Source organism: Hippopotamus amphibius, chromosome 6 (genome assembly GCF_030028045.1).
Source record: "Hippopotamus amphibius kiboko isolate mHipAmp2 chromosome 6, mHipAmp2.hap2, whole genome shotgun sequence".
In the NCBI taxonomy this organism is placed as follows: domain Eukaryota; kingdom Metazoa; phylum Chordata; class Mammalia; order Artiodactyla; family Hippopotamidae; genus Hippopotamus; species Hippopotamus amphibius.
In genome coordinates this window covers 64,317,585-64,337,333 of record NC_080191.1, presented here as the reverse complement: position 1 = coordinate 64,337,333, position 19,749 = coordinate 64,317,585, and the positions used below count along the sequence as shown (strand labels likewise).

Genomic DNA, 19,749 nt, shown 5'->3' with positions numbered 1-19,749 from the left:
TCTTGCCCTGTGCAAAAGCTTTTAAGTTTCATTAGGTTCTATTTGTTTATTCATGATTTTATTTCCATTATTCTAGGAGGTGTGTCAAAAAGGATCTTGCTTTGATGTATGTCATAGAGTGTTCTGCCTATGTGTTCCTCTAAGAGTTTTATAGTGTCTGGCCTTACATTTAGGTCTTTAATCCATTTTGAGTTTATTTTTGTGTATGATGTTTGGAAGTGTTCTAACTTCATTCTTTTACATGTAGCTGTCCAATTTTCCCAGCACCACTTATTGAAGAGGCTGTCTTTTCTCCATTGTATATTCTTGCCTCCTTTGTCAAAGATAAGGTGCCCGTATGTGTGTGGGTTTACCTCTGAATTCTCTATTCTGTTCCATTGATCTTCCTTTCTATTTTTGTGCCAGTACATACTGTCTTGATCACTGTAGCCTTGTAGTATTGTTTGAAGTCATGAAGCCTAATTCCTCCAACTCTGTCATTCCTTCTCAAGATTGCTTTGGCTGTTTGGGGTCTTTTGCGTTTCCATACAAAGCATAAGATTTCTTGCTCTAGTTCTGTGCAAAATGCCATTGGTAATTTGATAGGGATTGCGTTGAATCTGTAAATAGCTTTGCATAGGATAGTTATTTTCACAATGTTGATTCTTCCAATCGAAGAACATGGTATGTTCCTCCATCTGTTTATATCATCTTTGACTTCTTTCATCAGTGTCTTATAGTTTTCTGCATACAGGTCTTTTGCCTCCTTAGGCAGGTTTATTCCTACGTATTTTATTGTTTTTTGTTGCAATGGTAAATGGGAGAGTTCCTTAATTTCTCTTTCTGCTCTTTTGTTGTTAGTGTATAGGCATGCAAGAGATTTCTGTGCATTAATTTTGTATCCTGCTCCTTTACTAAATTCATTGATTAGTGCTAGCAGTTTTCTGGTAGAATCTTTAGAGTTTTCTATGTATAATATCATGTCATCGGCAAAGAGTGACAATTTTACTTCTTTTCCAATTTGGATTCCTTTTATTTCCTTTTCTTCTCTGATTGCTGTGGCTAAAACTTCCAAAACTATGTTGAATAATAATGGTGAGAGTGGACACCCTTGTCTTGTTCCTGTTCTTAGAGGGAATGCTTTCAGTTTTTCACCATTTGGAATGATGTTAGCTGTTGGTTTGTCATATATGGCTTTTATTATGTTGAGATAATTTCCTTCTATGCCCACTTTCTGGAGCGTTTTTATCATAAATGGATGTTGAATTTTGTCAAAAGCTTTTTCTGCATCTATTGAGATGATCATATGGTTTTTATCCTTCAATTTGTTATATGACGTATCACACTGATTGATTTGCATATATTGAGGAATCCTTGCATTTCAGGGATAAACCCCACTTGATCATGGTGTATGATCTTCTTAATGTGCTGTTGGATTCTGTTAGCTAGTATTTTGTTGAGGATTTTTGCATCTATATTCATCAGTGATATTGGCCTGTAATGTTCTTTTTTTGTGACATCTTTGCCTGGTTTTGGTGTCAGGGTGATGGTGGCCTCGTAGAATGCATTTGGGAGTGTTCCTCCTTCTGCTATATTTTGGAGGAGTTTGAGAAGGATAGGTGTTAGCTCTTCTCTAAATGTTTGATAGAATTCACCTGTGAATCCATCTGGCCCTGGGCTTTTGTTTGTTGGGAGATTGTTAATCACAGTCTCAATTTCTGTACTTGTGATTGGTCTGTTCATAGTTTCTATTTCTTCTTGGTTCAGTCTTGGAAGATTGTACTTTTCTAAGAATGTATCCATTTCTTCCAGCTTATCCAATTTATTGGCATATAGTTGCTTGTGGTAGTCTCTCATGATCTTTTGTATTTCTGCGGTGTCCATTGTTACCTCTGCTTTTTCATTTCTAGTTCTGTTGATTTGCGTCTTCTGCCTTTCTTTCCTGCTGAGTCTAGCTAATGGTTTATCAATTTTGCTTATCTTCTCAAAGAACCAGCTTTAAGTTTTATTGATCTTTGCTATTGTTTCCTTCCTTTCTTTTTCATTTATTTCTGATCTGATCTGTATGATTTCTTTCCTTCTGCTCACTTTGGGGTTTTTTTGTTCTTCTTTCTCTAATTGTTTTAGGTGTAAGGTTAGGTTGTTTATTCAATATTTTTCTTGTTTCTTGAGGTAGGACTGTATTGCTATAAACTTCCCTCTTAGCACTGCTTTTGCTGCCTCCCATAGGTTTTGGGTTGTTGTGTTTTCATTGTCATTTGTTTCTAGTTATTTTTTGATTTCTTCTTTGATTTCTTCAGTGATTTCTTGGTTGTTTAATACCATATTTTTTAGCATCCATGTGTTTGTATTTTTTACAGTTTTTTTCCGGTAATTGATATCTAGTCTCATGGTGTTGTGGTCAGAGAAGATGCTGATCTATCCTGAAGAATGTTCCATGCACACTTGAGAAGAATGTGTTTTCTGTAGTTTTTGGATGGAATGTCCTATAAATATCAATTATGTCAAGGTGGTCTAATGTGTCATTTAAAGCTTGTATGTCCTTATTTACTTTCTGTTTGGATGATCTGTCCATTGATGTAAGTGAGGTGTTAAAGTTTCCTACTATTATTGTGTTACTGTTGATGTCCCCTTTTATGGCTGTTAGCATTTGCCTTATGTATTGAGGTGCTCCTATGTTGGGTGCATAGATATTTACAATTGTTATATCTTCTTCTTGGATGGATCCCTTGACCATTATGTAGCGTCCTTCCTTGTCTCTTGTAATAGTCTTTACACTAAAGTCTAATTTGTCTAATATGAGTATTGCTACTCCAGCTTTCTTTTGACTTCCATCTGCATGGAATATCTTTTGCCATCCCCTCACTTTCAGTCCATATGTGTCCCTTGGTCTGAAGAGGGTTTCTTGTAGGCAGCATATGTAAGGGTCTTGTTTTTGTATCTATTCAACCAGTCTGTGTCTTTTGGTTGGAGCATTTAATCCATTGACATTTAAGGTGATTATTGACATGTATGTTCCTATTACCATTTTCTTAATTGTATTGGGTTTGTTTTTGTAGGTCTTTTCTTTCTCTTGTGTTTCCTGCTTAGAAAAGTTCCTTTAGCAATTGTTGTGAGGCTGGTATGATGGTGTTGAATTCTCTCACTTGTTTTTTTTTAGAACTTTTATTGAGATACAGTTAACATACAATAAACTGCATATATTTAGAGTGTACAATTTGGTATTCCAATCTCCCAGTTCATTCCCCCCCCAGCCCTCCCCACTTTCCCCACTTGGTGTCCATATGTTTGTTCTCTACATCTGTGTGTCTATTTCTTCCTTGCAAACTGATTGATTTGTACCATTTTTCTATAGTTCACATATATGTGTTAATATACGGCATTTGTTTTTCTCTTTCTGACCCACTTCACTCTGTATGACAGTCTCCAAGTCCATCCATGTCTCTAGAAATGTCCCAGTTTCATTGCTTTTTACAGCTGAGTAATATTCCATTGTATATATGTACCACATCCTTTTTATCCATTCAACTGTTGATGGACATTTAGGTTGCTTCCATGTCCTGGCTATTGTAAATAGTGCTGCAGTGAACACTGGAGTGCCTGTGTCTTTCTGAATTATGGTGTTCTCTTGGTATATGCCCAGCAGTGGGATTGCTGGGTCACATGGCAACTCTATTTTTAGTTTTGCAAGGAACCTCCATACTGTTCTCCATAGTGGCTGTATCAATTTACATTCCCACCAGCAGTGCAAGAGCATTCCCGTTTCTCCACACCCTCTCCAGCATTTACTGTTTGTAGATTTTCTGATGATGCCCATTCTGACCGGTGTGAGGTGATACCCCATTGTAGTTTTGATTTGCATTTCTCTAATAATGAGTGATGTTGAGCAGTTTTTCATGTGCCTCTTGGCCATCCGTATGTCTTCTTTGGAGAAATGCCTGTATAGGTCTTCTGCCCATTTTTTACTGGATTGCTTGTTTTTTTGATATTGAAATGGATGAACTGTTTATATATTTTGGAGATTAGTCCTTTGTCTGTTGATTTGTTTGCAAATATTTTCTCCCATTCTGAGGGTTGTCTTTTCGTTTTGCTTATAGTTTCCTTTGCTGTGCAGAAGCTTTGAAGTTTCATTAGGTCCCACTTATTTATTTTTGTTTTTATTTCCATTACTCTAGGGAGTGGATCAAAAAAGATCTTGCTGTTATTTACATCAAAGAGTGTTCTTCCTATGTTTTCCTCTAGCACTTTTATAGTGTCTGGCCTTACATTTAGGTCTTTAATCCATTTGGAGGTTTTATTTGTGTATGGTGTTAGGGAGTGTTCTAATCTCATTCTTTTACATGTAGCTGTCCAGTTTTCCCAGCACCACTTATTGAAGAGGCAGCTTTTTCTCCATTGTATATCCTTGGCTGCTTTGTCATAGATTAGTTGACTGTAGTTTATCTCTGGGCTTTCTATTCTGTTCCATTGATCTATATTTCTGTTTTTGTGCCAGTACCATACTGTCTTGATCACTGTAGCCTTGTAGTTTAGCCTGAAGTCAGGAAGCCTGATTCCACCAACTCCATCTTTCCTTCTGAAGATTGCTTTGGCTATTTGGGGTCTTTTGCGTTTCCATGCAAATTGTAAAATTTCTTTTCCTAGTTCTGTGAAAAATGCCATTGGTAATTTGATCGAGATTGCATTGAATCTGTAAATTGCTTTGGGTAGCATAGTCATTTTCACAATGTTGATTCTTCTGATCCAAGAACATGGTATGTCCCTCCATCTGTTTGTGTCATCTTTGATTTCTTTCATTAGTGTCTTATAGTTTTCTGAGTACAGGTCTTTTACCTCCTTGGTTAGGTTTATTCCTAGGTTTTTTATTCTTTTTGTTGCAATGGTGAATGGGATTGTTTCCTTAATTTCTCTTTCTGACCTTTCATTGTTAGTGTATAGAACTGCAAGAGATTTCTGTGTGTTAATTTTGTTTCCTGCAACTTTACCAAATTCATTGATTAGCTCGAGTAGTTTTCTGGTGGCATCTTTAGGATTTTCTATGTATAGTATCATGTCATCTGTGAACAGTGACAGTTTTACTTCTTCTTTTCCAATTTGGGTTCCTTTTATTTCTTTTTCTTCTCTGATTGCTGTGGCAAGGACTTCCAAAACAATGTTGAACAGTAGTGGCGAGAGTGGACATCCTTGTCTTATTCCTGATCTTAGAGGGAATGCTTCCAGTTTTTCACCATTTGGAATGATGTTTGCTGTGGGTTTGTTGTATATGGCCTTTATTGTGTTGAGGTAGTTTCCCTCTATGCCCACCTTCTGGAGAGTTTTTATCATAAATGGGTGTTGAATTTTGTCAAAAGTTTTTCTGCATCTATTGAGAGGATCATTTGGTTTTTATCCTTCAATTTATTAATAAGGTGTATCACATTGATCGATTTGTGTATATTGAAGAATCCTTGCATTCCAGGGATAAACCCCACTTAATCATGGCGTATGATCCTTTTAATGTGTTGTTGGAGTCTGTTGGCTAGTATTTTGTTGAGGATTTTTGCATCTAAGTTCATGAGTGATATTGGCCTGTAGTTTTCTTTTTTTGTAGTATCTTTGTCTGGTTTTGGTATCAGGGTGATGGTGGCCTCATAATGAGTTTGGGAGTGTTCCTTCCTCTGCAATGTTTTGGAAGAGTTTGAGAAGGATGGGTGTTATCTCTTCTCTAAATGTTTGATACAATTCACCTGTGAATCCATCTGGCCCTGGGCTTTTGTTTGTTGGGAGATTTTTAATCACAGTTTCAATTTCATTACTTGTGATTGGTCTGTTCATATTTTCTATTTCTTCCTGATTCAGTCTTGGAAGGTTATACCTTTCTAAGAATCTGTCCATTTCATCCAGGTTGTCCATTTTATTGGCATATAGTTGCTTGTAGTAGTCTCTTATGGTGCTTTTTATTTCTGCAGTGTCCATTGTAACTTCTCCTGTTTCATTTCTATTTTTATTGATTTGAGTCCTCTCCCTCTTTTTCTTGATGAGTCTTGCTAGAGGTTTATCGATTTTATTTATCTTCTCAAAGAACCAGCTTTTAGTTTTATTGATTTTTGCTATTGTTTTCTTTGTTTCTATTTCATTTATTTCTGCTCTGATCTTTATGATTTCTCTGTGTCTACTAACTTTGGGTTTTGTTTGCTCTTCTTTCTCTAGTTTCTTTAGGTGTAAGGTTAGATTGTTGATTTGGGATTTTTCTTGTTTCTTGAGGTAGGATTGTATTGCTATAAACTTCCCTCTTAGAACTGCCTTTGCTGCATCCCATAGGTTTTGGATTGTTGTATTTTCATTGTCATTTGTCTCTAGGTATTTTTGGATTTCCTCCTTGATTTCTTCAGTGATCTCTTGGTTATTTAGTAGCATATTGTTTAGCCTCCATGTGTTTGTGTTTTTTACACTTTTTTTCCTGCAATTGATTTCTAATCTCATAGCGTTGTGGTCAGAAAAGATGCTTGATATGATTTCAATTTTCTTGAATTTACCAAGGCTTGATTTATGACCCAAAATGTGAACTATCCTGGAGAATGTTCCATGTGCACTTGAGAAGAATGTGTAATCTGCTTTTTTTGGATGTAATGTCCTGTAGATATTTATTAAATCAAGCTGATTTATTGTGTCATTTAAAGCTTGTGTTTCCTTATTTATTTTCTGTGTGGATGAGCTGTTCATTGGGGTAAGTGGGGTGTTAAAGTCCCCCACTATTATTGTGTTACTGTCGATTTCCTCTTTCATAGTTGTTAACATTTGCCTTACATATTGGGGTGCTCCTATATTGGGTGCATATATATTTATAATTGTTATCTCTTCTTCTTGGATTGATTCCTCGATCTTTATGTAGTGTCCTTTCTTGTCTCTTGTAACATTTTTTATTTTAAAGTCTATTTTATGTGATATGAGTATCACTACTCCAGCTTTCTTTTGATTTCCATTTGCATGGAAATTCTCTTAACTTTTGCTTGTCTGTAAAGCTTTTGATTTCTCCATCGAATCTGAATGAAATTCTTGCTGGGTAAAGTATTCTTGGCTGTAGGTTTTTCCCTCTCAGAAAGATTTTTAAATGATTCATCATTTTAAAAGTTCTGCCACAGGTTAATGATTTTGGGAAGAGTGTTTTTGCTTAGCAACCTAATTTCATTTGCTGTGTGAGTTTTGCAAGAGTGCCTATGGAGGAAGACAGGTGAATGAATTTCTCCAACTCTGTAGTATGAAGTGAAAAAACATAATTTTAGAAAAACATTTTTAAAACTTTCTGGGTAATCTGCTTTCCAGGGTGGTCCCTCGCCTTCCAATTTGCATGTGTTTAAGAGCTCAGAAAAACGTCATATAGAGAGTAAGTATTTAGAGTCACACCTGGGTTCAAATCCTAGCTCTTCTATTCACTAGGAGTAGCCATGTGACCCAGAAAAAGATATTTAATCTCTTTAAACCTCAGTGCCCTATCTGTAAAACTGAGAATAATAGCACCTGCTAGGGCTGATGTGAATATTAATTTAAATGAGATGCTATATATAAAGTGCTTAGCATATTGTGTAGCACTTAAGAAACAGTAAGTGAGAGCTATTCGAATAAGAAAGAGTATGAGTGTCACTGAATGTGATATATGAAAGTCTGTTCTTGTCTGGACACTTTCTCCTACTAAGTAGAATAAAGTGGTTTAAAGTGAATATTATTGTGGGCAGACTTGGTTACACTATTGAGAAATTATATTTTTCTCCCTCTTACATGTGGTCCAATTCCTTTATAAACATTTCTTAACTAATTTTGTTATCTCTGAGTGCTTCTGCAGTCCTGAGATAGAACAGGTGCTGATTGCTGACTTTGTTGTGGCGGTAAAGATACAAAACTCTATTTAGATCACTAGGGAAGGACTAAAATCTTTGTGCACATGTCAAAGCAAAAGCAATTAATGTGAAATTTTAGTGTCACAGAGAAAAAATACTTGCTAAGACAGAATTAACATCACAGGTCTAGCACATGAGATTTTTCATCAGCTAAAGTGAATTAATGTGGAAGAGAATAGGGAACTCAAGCTTTTGACCTGATTAGTGATATGAAACAATTAGATAATTCTGAAACATGTGTTTTTTCTGTAAAAGTAATTAATCCTGCAAGTAATTAACTAAATCTATAATTAATCTTTATTAATATAATTCTATTAATTCTGTAAAAGCTAATAATACTACAAACACTTTATTTAAAAATATTACTATTGTTACTGAACTGAACTTGAGTCCATTCACCTGCTGCACAGCAAAGCCAACCTACTGATACTGGGTTGTGGTGAAGAAAAATACAGCATTTATTGCAGGGCCCAACAGGGAGAATGGTGGCTTATGCTCAAAGGACCCAAACTCCCTGATGACTTTCAGGGAAGGTTTTCTTAAGGCAACACTTGGGGTGAGGGTTGTAGGGTGCATGATGCGGGGAGGTCTTAGTTTCTGCAGAACAACTCAAAGATATGTGTCAGATTGTTCTATATATCCCTTGAGGTGGAAGTGGGACTCTGTTTTATTGCTGAACTGTTGTTTAAGTTATCATTACTTTTCTTGCTTAACTGCTTTTCCTTTGCTTCTGCAATCCCTCACTTCCATAATTGGTAACTGCTTGAGTTTGCTCTTTGGAACTCAGGGAAGGCTAGGAGACTAAAGCCTTTTTCTACAAACAAGAAATGGGGAACATGGATGGACTTTTGCGCCTGGGAGGGCCCCTCAGGATTTGCTTGGTTTCATTATTAGACTGGAACTTTTTGAAACAACTAAATATAAAGCTGATACTCAATAAATGCCACATTCTGTGTGTTTGCAAATATAATTAAGTGCATGTAATATATAGATAGATATGCATTTGTCCTATTTTACAAATATCCTGATGCTGTAGATCCTATAAAAGATACAGAAAATCCAGGGAAATAAGACACAAGCACACGCTAGAGTCAAATACAAATGTGTATGATTAAGGCTGTGTAAGATTAAGTTTAAAGTATTACCACCTCACTTCCTGTGCTTTGGGAAATATTGCCTGGAACTTCCATTAATGCATGATCTAAACTGAAGTTATTAAATCAATATTTGATGTACCATCCCAAAGAGCCTTAAGCTCTTACAGAGAAAATTGTTTCAGATCAAAGAAATTCACATGGGGCATGGAGTTGTAGGGAGTCACAATTCAATTTGGAAAGCCCATATGTCTTAGTTGTGATGTGTATCAGGTCAAGAGTTAAATCTGAAACTATGGAGGAGGAAAAATAATTTTCCCTTTACCTTTCTAAGTTTCTTGGCTGATATACCCCTGTAACAAAAAGATGGATTAATAGGAGAAAACAAACAAAAGTTTAATAACATGCATACCTCCTGTATACATGGGAGAGACCCAGGAAAACTGAGTAACTCTCTGAAATGACCCAAGCTATCACCTTAAATACCAGCTTCAGTTAAAGACAAAAGAAAGATGTTGGGAGTTGGGGAGCCACTTATGAGAGGTTACCAGGAAAGCACAGTAAACAAGGAAAGCATAGTAAGTATAGATGTAAGTCAATGCCTTCTGCATTGATAAGAGTTTCTAGAGATTTTAGAGTCACCCTTCTTTTCCTGGTACAGTGAGGGAGACACTTTTACAAATGGAGGCTTACCCTATAAATGTAAATGTTTCTTAGAAAAGGGTAATTCTACCCAGGTTTCAGAGCTTCACACATGTATGCTGTTTCTTAAAAATAATGGGCTTAAAAAAAGCAATGTGCCAAAGAGGCATATTTGGGGTGATATATTGTGCTCCCCTTCAAAACTTTCTATTCATCACATCTTTTTTTATTTTTTTGGCTTGGGATTTAAGTCAGCCCACTCTACCCACAAACAAGCTGTGATGAAATACAGTAGGTCTAATCTGAAGTGCTCTGGCTTCCATTACAAAGAAACATCTATTCTTTGTCCACCAGCGAAGCACAAAAGATGCTCTAAAATTTCAGGAACTAATCACGGAGTGAACCAGAAAACACGGTGCTAGTGTTAAGGACCACTTCTTCAGTTTATGGTGTTCAAAATAAGGGTACTATAGAAAGCTCGCACGTGCACAAAAGGGTCCATTTGGTTGTAAGCATTCAGTTCAAAACAGGAGCGTGAATGTAGATTTCAAGATTTGTTAGAAGAATTGAATGTTCACTATCTAAAAGGAAACATCACCCTGTATTTATTTTTCTATTACAAACCTAGAGTTTTGAAAATCTTTCCTAGCTTTCTTAACTATGGTGGGGTTCATAAAGAAAATTTACTTTCAGAAAACAAGTCTCTGTATTTTAACTGGAATGAGTAATGAAAATCTTGCTGCTTAGCTGTTCATGGGAAGGGCTGTTTATACTGTGAGTTTTAAATAAGCCCACGTACTAAGCTACTCTATTTGAGGGTTTAGGCAAATTTTGTAGTACAGCCCCCAGGATATTGGAGCTATATTCTCTGAACTTGGAGGCCTAGACTTTGAGTTCAGTATATTGTTTGTAAATACCTGTTGCTCAAGTTCTTTTGCTCAGGGATTGGCAGAGACTCTGTAAAGCATTCAAAATGAAATGACTTGAATGTGCGCCCACAGGATGAATTAACTGCCGTTTTGTCTTTTTTCTTTATTTTACCTCAAAATATTTTTAAACATTTTGACTTTGCAATTGATCTGTTTTCTACCAATTCTTCATGCTCTTATTTTTATTACTGTAAATGACTGACATTAAAAACCAAACCAAACCAAACCTGATTTTAGAAAAGAGGCTATGGAAAAATAGCATTCCATGTCACTAAAAACTACCTCACCCTCTTCCCTTGGCTTTTTCCTTTTTCTCTCTCCATTTCAACACCCCCCCCCATTCCTTGCCCCCCTCCCCCAGCCGCCAATGTGGATTTTTGTGCACATTGTGACTACCAACTTGTTCCTGGCAGGGTTTGAGGTTTGCATTTTCTGATAGACAATTGAGATCACCTTAAAAAAAAAACTTTTTTATTTTTCAAAAGCTTTAGGTTTACAGAATTGTTGCAAAGATAATACTGGGGGTTCCCATACATCCCCCACACAGTTTCCTCTATAGTTAACACCTTACATTAGTATGGTACATATGTTTTAATTAATAAATCAATATTGATACATTATTATTGACCAAAGTCCATGTTTTATTCATATTTCCTGAATTTTTCCCTAATGTCTTTGTTCTGTTTCAGGATCCCATTCATGATGCCACATTATGTTTAGTTGTCATGTGTCCTTAGCCTCCCCTTGGCTGTAATAGTTATTCACATTTTCCTTGCTATTGATGACCTTGATAGTTTTAAAGATTACTGGTCAGGCATTTTGTAGAGTGTCTCTCAGTTAGGATTAGCCCAATGTTTTTCTCATTATTAGACTTGGGTCATGTTTTGGGGAAAGAAGATCATAAAGGTAAAGTGCCATTCTTATCACATCCTATCAAAGATACATACCATCAGCGTGACTTAGCACTGCTGATGTTGACCTTGATTACTTGGCTGGAGATGTTTCTGAGGTTAGATTCCCATTTTCACTTTTTCCTGAAGACTGCCAAAGTATTTTCCTGAAGTTTTTAACAGCACATTCATTAAAGCTCTAAGGAAGCTAACGTGGGACTGGCATTTTGGTTTTTCTTTCTTGGTGATGTTGTAAAGCTGCTATTAGTTTCTAAGTAGTTAGGCAAAAATAGTTTCAATGGTAGTGAAAACATCTTATCTTTTTCCATGTGTTGTAGGTGGGAATGAGATCCCGAAACCAGGGTGGCGAAAGTTCATCCAACGGGCATGTCTCCTGCCCCAAGTCCTCCATCATCAGCAATGCTGATGATAAAAGTCTCTCAGAAGAGACAAAAAAGAAGAACAAATCAAATAGAAAGGAGGATGATGTCATGGCCTCAGGAACTGTCAAAAGACACCTAAAACCATCTGGAGAAAGCGAACGGAAGAATAAGAAATCCTTGGAGTTATCCAAAGAAGACCTCATCCAGCTACTCAGTATAATGGAAGGGGAGCTGCAGGTAGAGTCAAATTTTCTCAATTACTGTGTCTCTAGTCTGAAGGTATAAAATAAGGGTCTATGAACCTGTCTACCTCGCTGTATGGTGAACTTCATGGGGAAAGGACTATTTTCTGAATTCATTCCTAAATCCCTAGGGCCTGCACAAGTTTGCACTGAATACATTTTTGTTGAATGAACAAATAAATGAATAGATGTTAATTCCAACATGGAGTGTCTCTAGATGCAGAAGATTTCTTCACGACATAATTTTGGTAATCACTTAACACTTAGTAGTAGGTAATCAATGAGGTTATCTAATTTAGCCATTGACTGTGGTTGCAAACTGTGGAAACGTCATGATTATTAGAAGGCAGTTAAGATCAATTGTTATTTTTGCTTTTTTCCAGAAGGTAGAGTAAAAGAGAGATAAAGAGGTAGAGGGACAGAGAGAGAGAGAAAGAGAAGGAAAGAGAAGGAAACTTCATTTAAACCAGTCTTACTCTTTTCTCATTCTTTTTTTGTAACTTTCAGCTTTAAGTTTCTACAGCGTCATAGGAGTTGAGATGCACTCAAATCAGCAGAGCATTGTATTGTGAAAACCTGATACTTTCACAAAACATTTTCAAATCTATTATCTCATTTGATCTCAATAATAATGTGGGTATCATTCTGTATAGTTTATAATGAGGAAACAGGCCCAGAAGGGTTAATGTGTTGTCCAGATCTCATTTTAGGCCTCCTGATTCTTGGTCCAGTGGACTTTCCACTGTGCAACCTCACCAACCTTCTGTAGCTGCCAGGTCCCCCATTAAGAGAATGTTTTCAAGGATCCAAGAGAGAGTTGGGATTCTTCTGAGTTTCTGAGCCCTGGAGAGTTATATTTCTCAAAGTGGGGAAACAATAACGTTTCCTTTTTTTTTTTTTTTGAGGAGAGGATGACTTAAGAGTGAGGTTGCTGTTTTCCTTTTTGTTTTTGTTAGGTTCTTAGCTTTCATAAGCCTCTAGGGGAATACCAACAATCGAATGAGATGAAGCCTTTGTTTAGTGCTGTTAGCATCAGACATATCATTTGCAACCTACCCTAAACTAGGGTGATCTGATCTGTTCCTGTTCTAATCTGTGTGTGCCTACAGATAAGGAAACCCCTAGGGTAAAGAGAACTAGGAAACATGCAAAACTCAAATTAAAAACAAACAAGCACGATTGAGCTTACCATTTATGGGTTGAGAAAAATCACCTTTGCATTACACAGCAAACGATGAAATTTTCCAGAGCACCACCATTACTAAAAATAGCTTCGCCACTGCCAGAAATGTGGTTATTGTTCTGTCTCTTAACATTTATTGTGTAAGGGGGCAGAATATATTAGTCCAACTTTTTAAGCTGCCCCCAGCCTACAGCTGTTGACCTGAGTGGAAGGTACAACAGTGATCTAAGAAATTTTCACAAAGCAGTGCCATCAGCTTATTTCCTCCAGGCATCGTGGCTTGTGTGAAGCCCATGGTTCCTCTAGACTCTAATTTCTGTAGAAGGCTGTTATATCATGGTAGACTGTGGACTGTACTTAAGATTCATATGGCTTTTATGTTTGTGATGTTTCCAGATATGGTTCCAGAGCCTAGGCACGCACAATACAAGCCCACGCATCTGGGATATTAAAGAAATTAGCTAGAAGGCACCAAAGAAATGCATTTTGCTCTCTCTTAATCTTTATGAATACAGGATACCTTACCTTACACAATAGATATATTCCTGAGCAGCAATAAATAAGGAAAAAGTGTAAGATACTCATAGGGGAAGCAATGGAGGAAAAGAGAAATGAAGGACCCAATATTGTAAGGAATTCCATGATGAATTCATTTGCAAAGCAAAAAATCCATCCCCCTTGGGTTTATATGCACACACATACATATGTAAGTATATGTACTTGTAAATGCAGATTTTACAATACTAGGTTTGTTAAAAACGAGAGTGTTCCTATATTTAGAGCTGTGGATTCACTGTCACAGGAAGGGGTGTGTGTGCTGTAGCTAAGAGTGGGAGGTAGTTGGCATTAGCAAATGTGAGTGGGCTGGTGGAAATGTGACAGCTATGTGCCACACTAGAGACAAGAAAAAAAATTCTATCTAAAGATCTGGTGCGGAGAAGAGAGGCAGAGAGTTTAGGTACCCTTGGCTCAGGCCCATATGCTATTCAGCTTGACATTTATGAACATGTAGTGAGTTGTCTCCCAGACCTTCAAAGGCCACCTATCACCCTCCCTTTCTGGAGTGGCTGTGTATGACTCAAATACCCTTCCTCTGCAGGTGGTGTTCCAAGGTTCTATAAAATGTCAGGGCTGATATTTTATATCAGCAGCTCTGAGGTGTCTATCGACCTCCTTCATATTTCTTTTTTTTTTTTTTTTTAAGATTTATTTACTATTTATTTATTTATTTATTTTTTGGCTGCATTGGGTCTTCACTGATGTGTGTGGGCTTTCTCTAGTTGTGGTGAGCGGGGGCTACTCTTCATTGAGGTGAGCAGGCTTCTCGGTGCAGTGGCTTCTCTTGTGCAGCACGGGCTCCGGGCGCAGGGCTTCAGTAGTTGTGGCTCGTGGGCTCTAGAGCACAGGCTCAGCAGTCATGGTGCATGGGCTTAGTTGCTCCACGGCATGTGGGATCTTCCCGGACCAGGGCTCGAACCCGTGTCCCCTGCACTGGCAGGCGGATTCCTAACCACTGTGCCACCAGGGACGTCCCCTCCTTTATATTTCAAATGTGAAACTGACACTCAGACAAGTTATGTGACTTGCCCAAGGTCATGCAGCAATTTAGTTAATATTTGCTCCAGATTCCCTGTCTCTCAGTCCAGTGTCCCTTCCTTTATCGCATTTCCATCTGGAGGATATGCAGGGGTGGGCTCTAGAACGTTTATATTTATTCTCTGTCTTCAGAATTTCTTTGAAGTACACTCACTCTGTGAACTCCAGGGCCAAAGCTATATTTTTGAAAAGATGAGATTTTTAGGTAAGAGAAATCGAGGAAGGTTTCTTTCACCTCAAGGAGGTGGAGTGTGAGCTGGGCCTTGCAGTTTGGTGTGATCTGGATCATGAGAAAAGAGGGGAAGCAGGGAGGAGTGTTACATGGCCATGGGCTGGATGCCACGCACCCCAGGGGCTTCATGTTCACTGATCTATGAGGGTCAGCCTTGGGGGAACTGGAACTACTGATCAAAAGCAGTAGGGTGACACACAGAGGACAAGGCTTATAATATTGGGGAGATGAGACCGAGATCAAGTCTGCCTGTAGGAGATGTACCCTGGAAGTGACTTGGGGGGAAAGGAAGACATGGTGGTTCATTCAAGCTCTTCATGCCAATTTTCTTTTTCTCAGGCTCCTTTCTGATCTCTTTCATTCTCTTCATCTCCATAGCTGGGTGTTGGACATTATAAACAATTCTCTGTGTTTTCTGGTACCAGTTCCCTGCCACCTTTGAAATCTGTTGTGTGATCTATGGGAATTTGTTGAACCAACATTATAGATAGAATGACCTTTATTGTTAGCATTGGCTCTTTGGAAAATTTGCAAATTTTCTGGGGTTTTGTTTGTTTGTTTGTTTTGTCTTTTTTGTTTTTTGGCCAGTGAGGTGTCCAGTAAACTCTAGAAGTTCACCTTCAAGACATACATTAGAAATGGAGTTGCCCCTCCCAACATTTTTTTGCATTTTAAGAAGTCTTGTCTGGAACTGGTGACATCATGCCCTTGGTCTTGGAGAGCCACATCTTCCAGACTTTTCAAGTCACACCTTAGCAGATGCAAGCTTGTCATTTCAGCAGAATGACTGGCCGGCAATGCCTGCATAAAAGCAGCTGGGATGGTTTCCATGATTACACTTCTGTCCTTGACTGCTTCCAGTAACATGAACTTTCTAATAAATTGGAACATTTTTACTCTCTGGGTGAAAAACTGGTTACATATTTCCCAGACTAAACTGAAAATAATGAAATAGTACTCCCAGACCATCACTTGGGCATCATGATTAATTTCCCCTTGTATTTGTCCAAAAATAGGACTTTCAAGAAGCCAGTCAATTTGGCTGAACTAAAAAGACAAAAGTTCAAAGGAAATGGTACTCACATCAAAAAGCCATGATACAGAATACTTGCCAGAAGGACATTCTTATAGAATAGATCAAAAACAGGATGCTAATTAATTCTTTTTCTTTATGCAAAAAATATCTAGCTCTTTTATATAGTAAACTCCCTTGATATATACACTGAAATACATATTAGAAAAGTCAGTCTCAAATTGAATTTCATCATTTTTTCCCTTGTCCTTATAGTTAGTTCTATTCTACCTGTGTGTAAGGAGGCTCAGAGAAAACTAGGTAATGTAACTAGACAGTGTGCTACCATTCCACTGGGCTTTGGTGTTCACCATGCTGAGTCAGAGGCAGAGTCATTACACACTGAGAACTCTTCCTTCATCTGGGTGACTGGCAGAAGGAGTTGTATTTCAAAGACAATTTATGAAATAGATAATACTGTTACCAAAAGCTTAGCTTCTCTGTACGCTGGTGCCAAATTGAATCTCGGAGACAGGGTTTTGGATGAAGTGGAAAAGGAGAGCTTTATTACTTTGCCAGGCAAAGGGGGACACAGCAGGCTCCTGCCTGGAAAAACTATGTGTCCCAGCCCAGGAGGATTTGATAAGGAATTTTACGACAATACTTCCCAAGGATGGGGCTGCTGACAAGATTAGGGTGTGTACAGGGTCTCAGGTCGTTGGTCTCCTAATCTTGATGAGCTTCTCTGGTCCCTTTAATCTTGCCGCAGGTGGTTTCTTGGCTGCTCCTCCCTTAATTAGCAACTGTTCGAATCTGCCCTTTGGAACTTAGGGAAGGTCGTGGAGACTGGAGTCTTACCTACAGGAAACCGGGACCAAAAAAGGCCCCTGTGCCAGAGGGCCCTGCTCAGTTTCAGTATTCCTGTGGATTTTAGAAGTTTCCTCTATTCTCTCCTTTTGGGGCTCCTAGACATTTTCTTTAATATTGTTGACTAGTTTTTTTTTGTTTGTTTGTTTGTTTTAAACCTCTCTACTACATACTATAGGTGAGCCCTCGGTCTGCTCTTTTTTCTCACCAAGAGAATTTATTCATTCTTAGGGCATTAATTAATTAACTCAAAATTGATTGATCTTGCAATATTTAAGAAACTGGATGTCTGAAAAATACAAAAGTGAGTAATAATAATAATCATAGCTAAAATTTGACGAGCTCCTGCTATGTGTCAAGCATGGTTTTCAGCACCCGGTATTACAGCTGTAATGAGAAAGAGCTCCCAACCTGGTAGGACAGATGAGAATGTGCATGAATGAATATTTTGTAGGGTAACTGCAATGCAGACTATGGGAGTACAAGGTGGGAAAGACTGTGAAAATCTCAGGAGATGAGTGAAGGAAAGCTTCACTGAAGAATTGGACCTTGAAGGATTGGTAGGTCTCGGACAGGCAGAGAGGAGCGTAGGGACCACCTTGAGCAGAATCAAACACTGAGTGAGTGGAAAGTATGGGTTGTGTTCACCAGTGAGTAGTCTCCCTTCTGTGGAAAAGTGTTTGGTGGAGGTAAAACTGCGCATCCATTTGGAGACCATAAACAAGACATCTGAAACACAACTGTCAGCAGGGGTGAGGACCCCAGGGGAGTGGAAGATGCAGAAGCCAAGGGAGTCAAGAAGACCAGAGAGGTTACATCAGTCCAATCAGCAGAGAGTTTCGGTCGGATATGATGAGGAGTATTTGTTGGGTTTGTGGGTCTGGAGGTCATTGGGAACGTTTGCCAGAACAGTTTCAGTGAGTGTAAGCCTACTGTCAGTGGCTGGAGAAGTGAAGGGGAGTTAAAGAACTAGAGTAACATGTTCTAGTGAAAATCCAGGAATTTAGAAAATCTTCTTTTATCTTGAAGAGGTTTTTTTTTGGGGGGGGGGGGGGGACACAGCCAAAGAAGCCAAATTTCCCTTTTGTTTAGCATAGCAGTAAATCATCTGTCTGGCACAGAGTATGCCCTTAGTACATTTGTTGACCTCCTGCTTTGAAATCACCACATTGCTTTTCTCTATTTGGCGGCTTTAAGTGAAACATGGGAATATTAAAAAGTAAAAGATTAAAACAGCATGACTTGAATGCCCTGTAGGGAAGTGTTGTAGAACCCAGATAGTTTGGTAATTGACCTTATTAGTGTTGACTCTGAGCTTTAGTTTACTCCCTGCCTGTGTATTTCCTGCTTTCTGAGGCTGTTGTAATTATTGCACTCAGCCAATGTAGATGTTATTTGGAAAACTTTAGATAACGAAGGAGGAGAAAGATAGGATGGTAGCTAGAAGGAAACTCAGGTGAAGGGAGTGTTTTTAATGATGAAAGAGACTTTACTGTGTTTATGTGTTAAAGGGTTATAGGACCAAAAAGGAGCAGGGTCAAAGATATGGGAAAGAACGAGGATTTTTGATGAAGCAAAGTCTTGAGGGAGGAAGGAAAGAGGGAATCAAAGAGATGGTTTGGGACCTGACCTTGGGTTTGTCCTTGAAAAAGAGGGAAAGCCTTCATCTTCCGTGACAGAGAGAAGGAAAAAGAATGGGTGGGGATAAATACACCTTTTGTAGAGGAAGGGCGGGCAATTGAGGGAGATCTCCCTCCCCAAAGCCTCAGCTTTCTCAGCAAGGAAAAGACAAAGTGATATGCTGCTGAAAATGAGGAGACCGGGGCCAAGCAGTGGTCTTAAAGATAATAATAAGCCGCATCACTACCGAGGGCAATGTCAGAGGAAGGAGATGGTGGGCAAATAGGAACATTAGTGAGTGGAGCTGAGGACTCAGCCAGCAGAGGCGCTGTGTGTGTGTGTGTGTGTGTGTGAGTGTGTGTGTGTGCGCGTGCGCTCAGTGGCATTGGTCTGTCTAGAAGCCTGAGTGTACAGAGGAGATATATTTTATAGCTCTGGATCTGGGGTTGCAGTTGTCCCAGTGGATGCCATAGAAGGGCAGAAGTGAAATAAAGTGGATTGTGTTGCTGAGACAGTATCCAGCCAGGAAGTGACATCCGTGGGAGGACAAGCCAGAGAGGGCTGGAGAGACTTGAAGCTGGGCTATTCGTACTTACTTGTGGGATCTTAGTTCCCCAGACAGGGATTGGACCCAGACTCTCGGCAGTGAAATCCCAGAACCCTAACCACTGGACCAACAGGGAATTCCCAACACTGATGTTTTCTGTGTGGTGCAGTATTTTTTTTTTTGGCTCTTCATTGGAATATAATTGCTTTATACTCTTGTACCAGCTTTTGAGGTACACGAAAGTGAATCAGCTGTATTTATGCATATATCCCCATATCCCCTCCCTCCCACGACTCTCTCCCACCCTCCCTGTCCTGGCCCTCTAAAGCATCACCCATCATCGAGTTGATCTCCCCTTGTTATACAGCAACTTCCCACTAGCTATTTTACATTTGGTAGTGTATCTCTGTGTATGCTACTCTCTCACTTTATCCCAGCTTCCCCTTCACCCCCCACCCCAAGTCCTGTGTCCTCGAGTCCATTCTCTACATCTGCATCTCCACTCTTGCCCTGTCACTGGGTTCATCAGTACCATTTCTTCAGATTCCATATATGTGGGTTAGCATATGGTATTTGTTTTTATCTTTCTGGCTTACTTCGCTCTGTATGACAGTCTCTGGGTCTATCCACCTCATTACATATAGCTCCATTTCATTCCT

At 38.7% G+C, this 19,749-nt stretch overlaps 1 protein-coding gene across 2 annotated transcripts in view; it reads left to right on the top strand.

Annotated features, from left to right (window-relative positions):
- The window catches only part of FILIP1 (filamin A interacting protein 1), a 200,506-nt gene that overhangs the window by 79,664 nt on the left and 101,093 nt on the right, over positions 1–19,749 (top strand). For both annotated transcript variants that reach the window (XM_057739733.1, XM_057739732.1), the window contains exon 2: positions 11,747–12,028. In XM_057739733.1, the coding sequence (XP_057595716.1) occupies positions 11,753–12,028 (276 nt within the window). In that variant the 5' untranslated portion in view covers positions 11,747–11,752. The remainder of the gene's footprint in view (positions 1–11,746; positions 12,029–19,749) is intronic.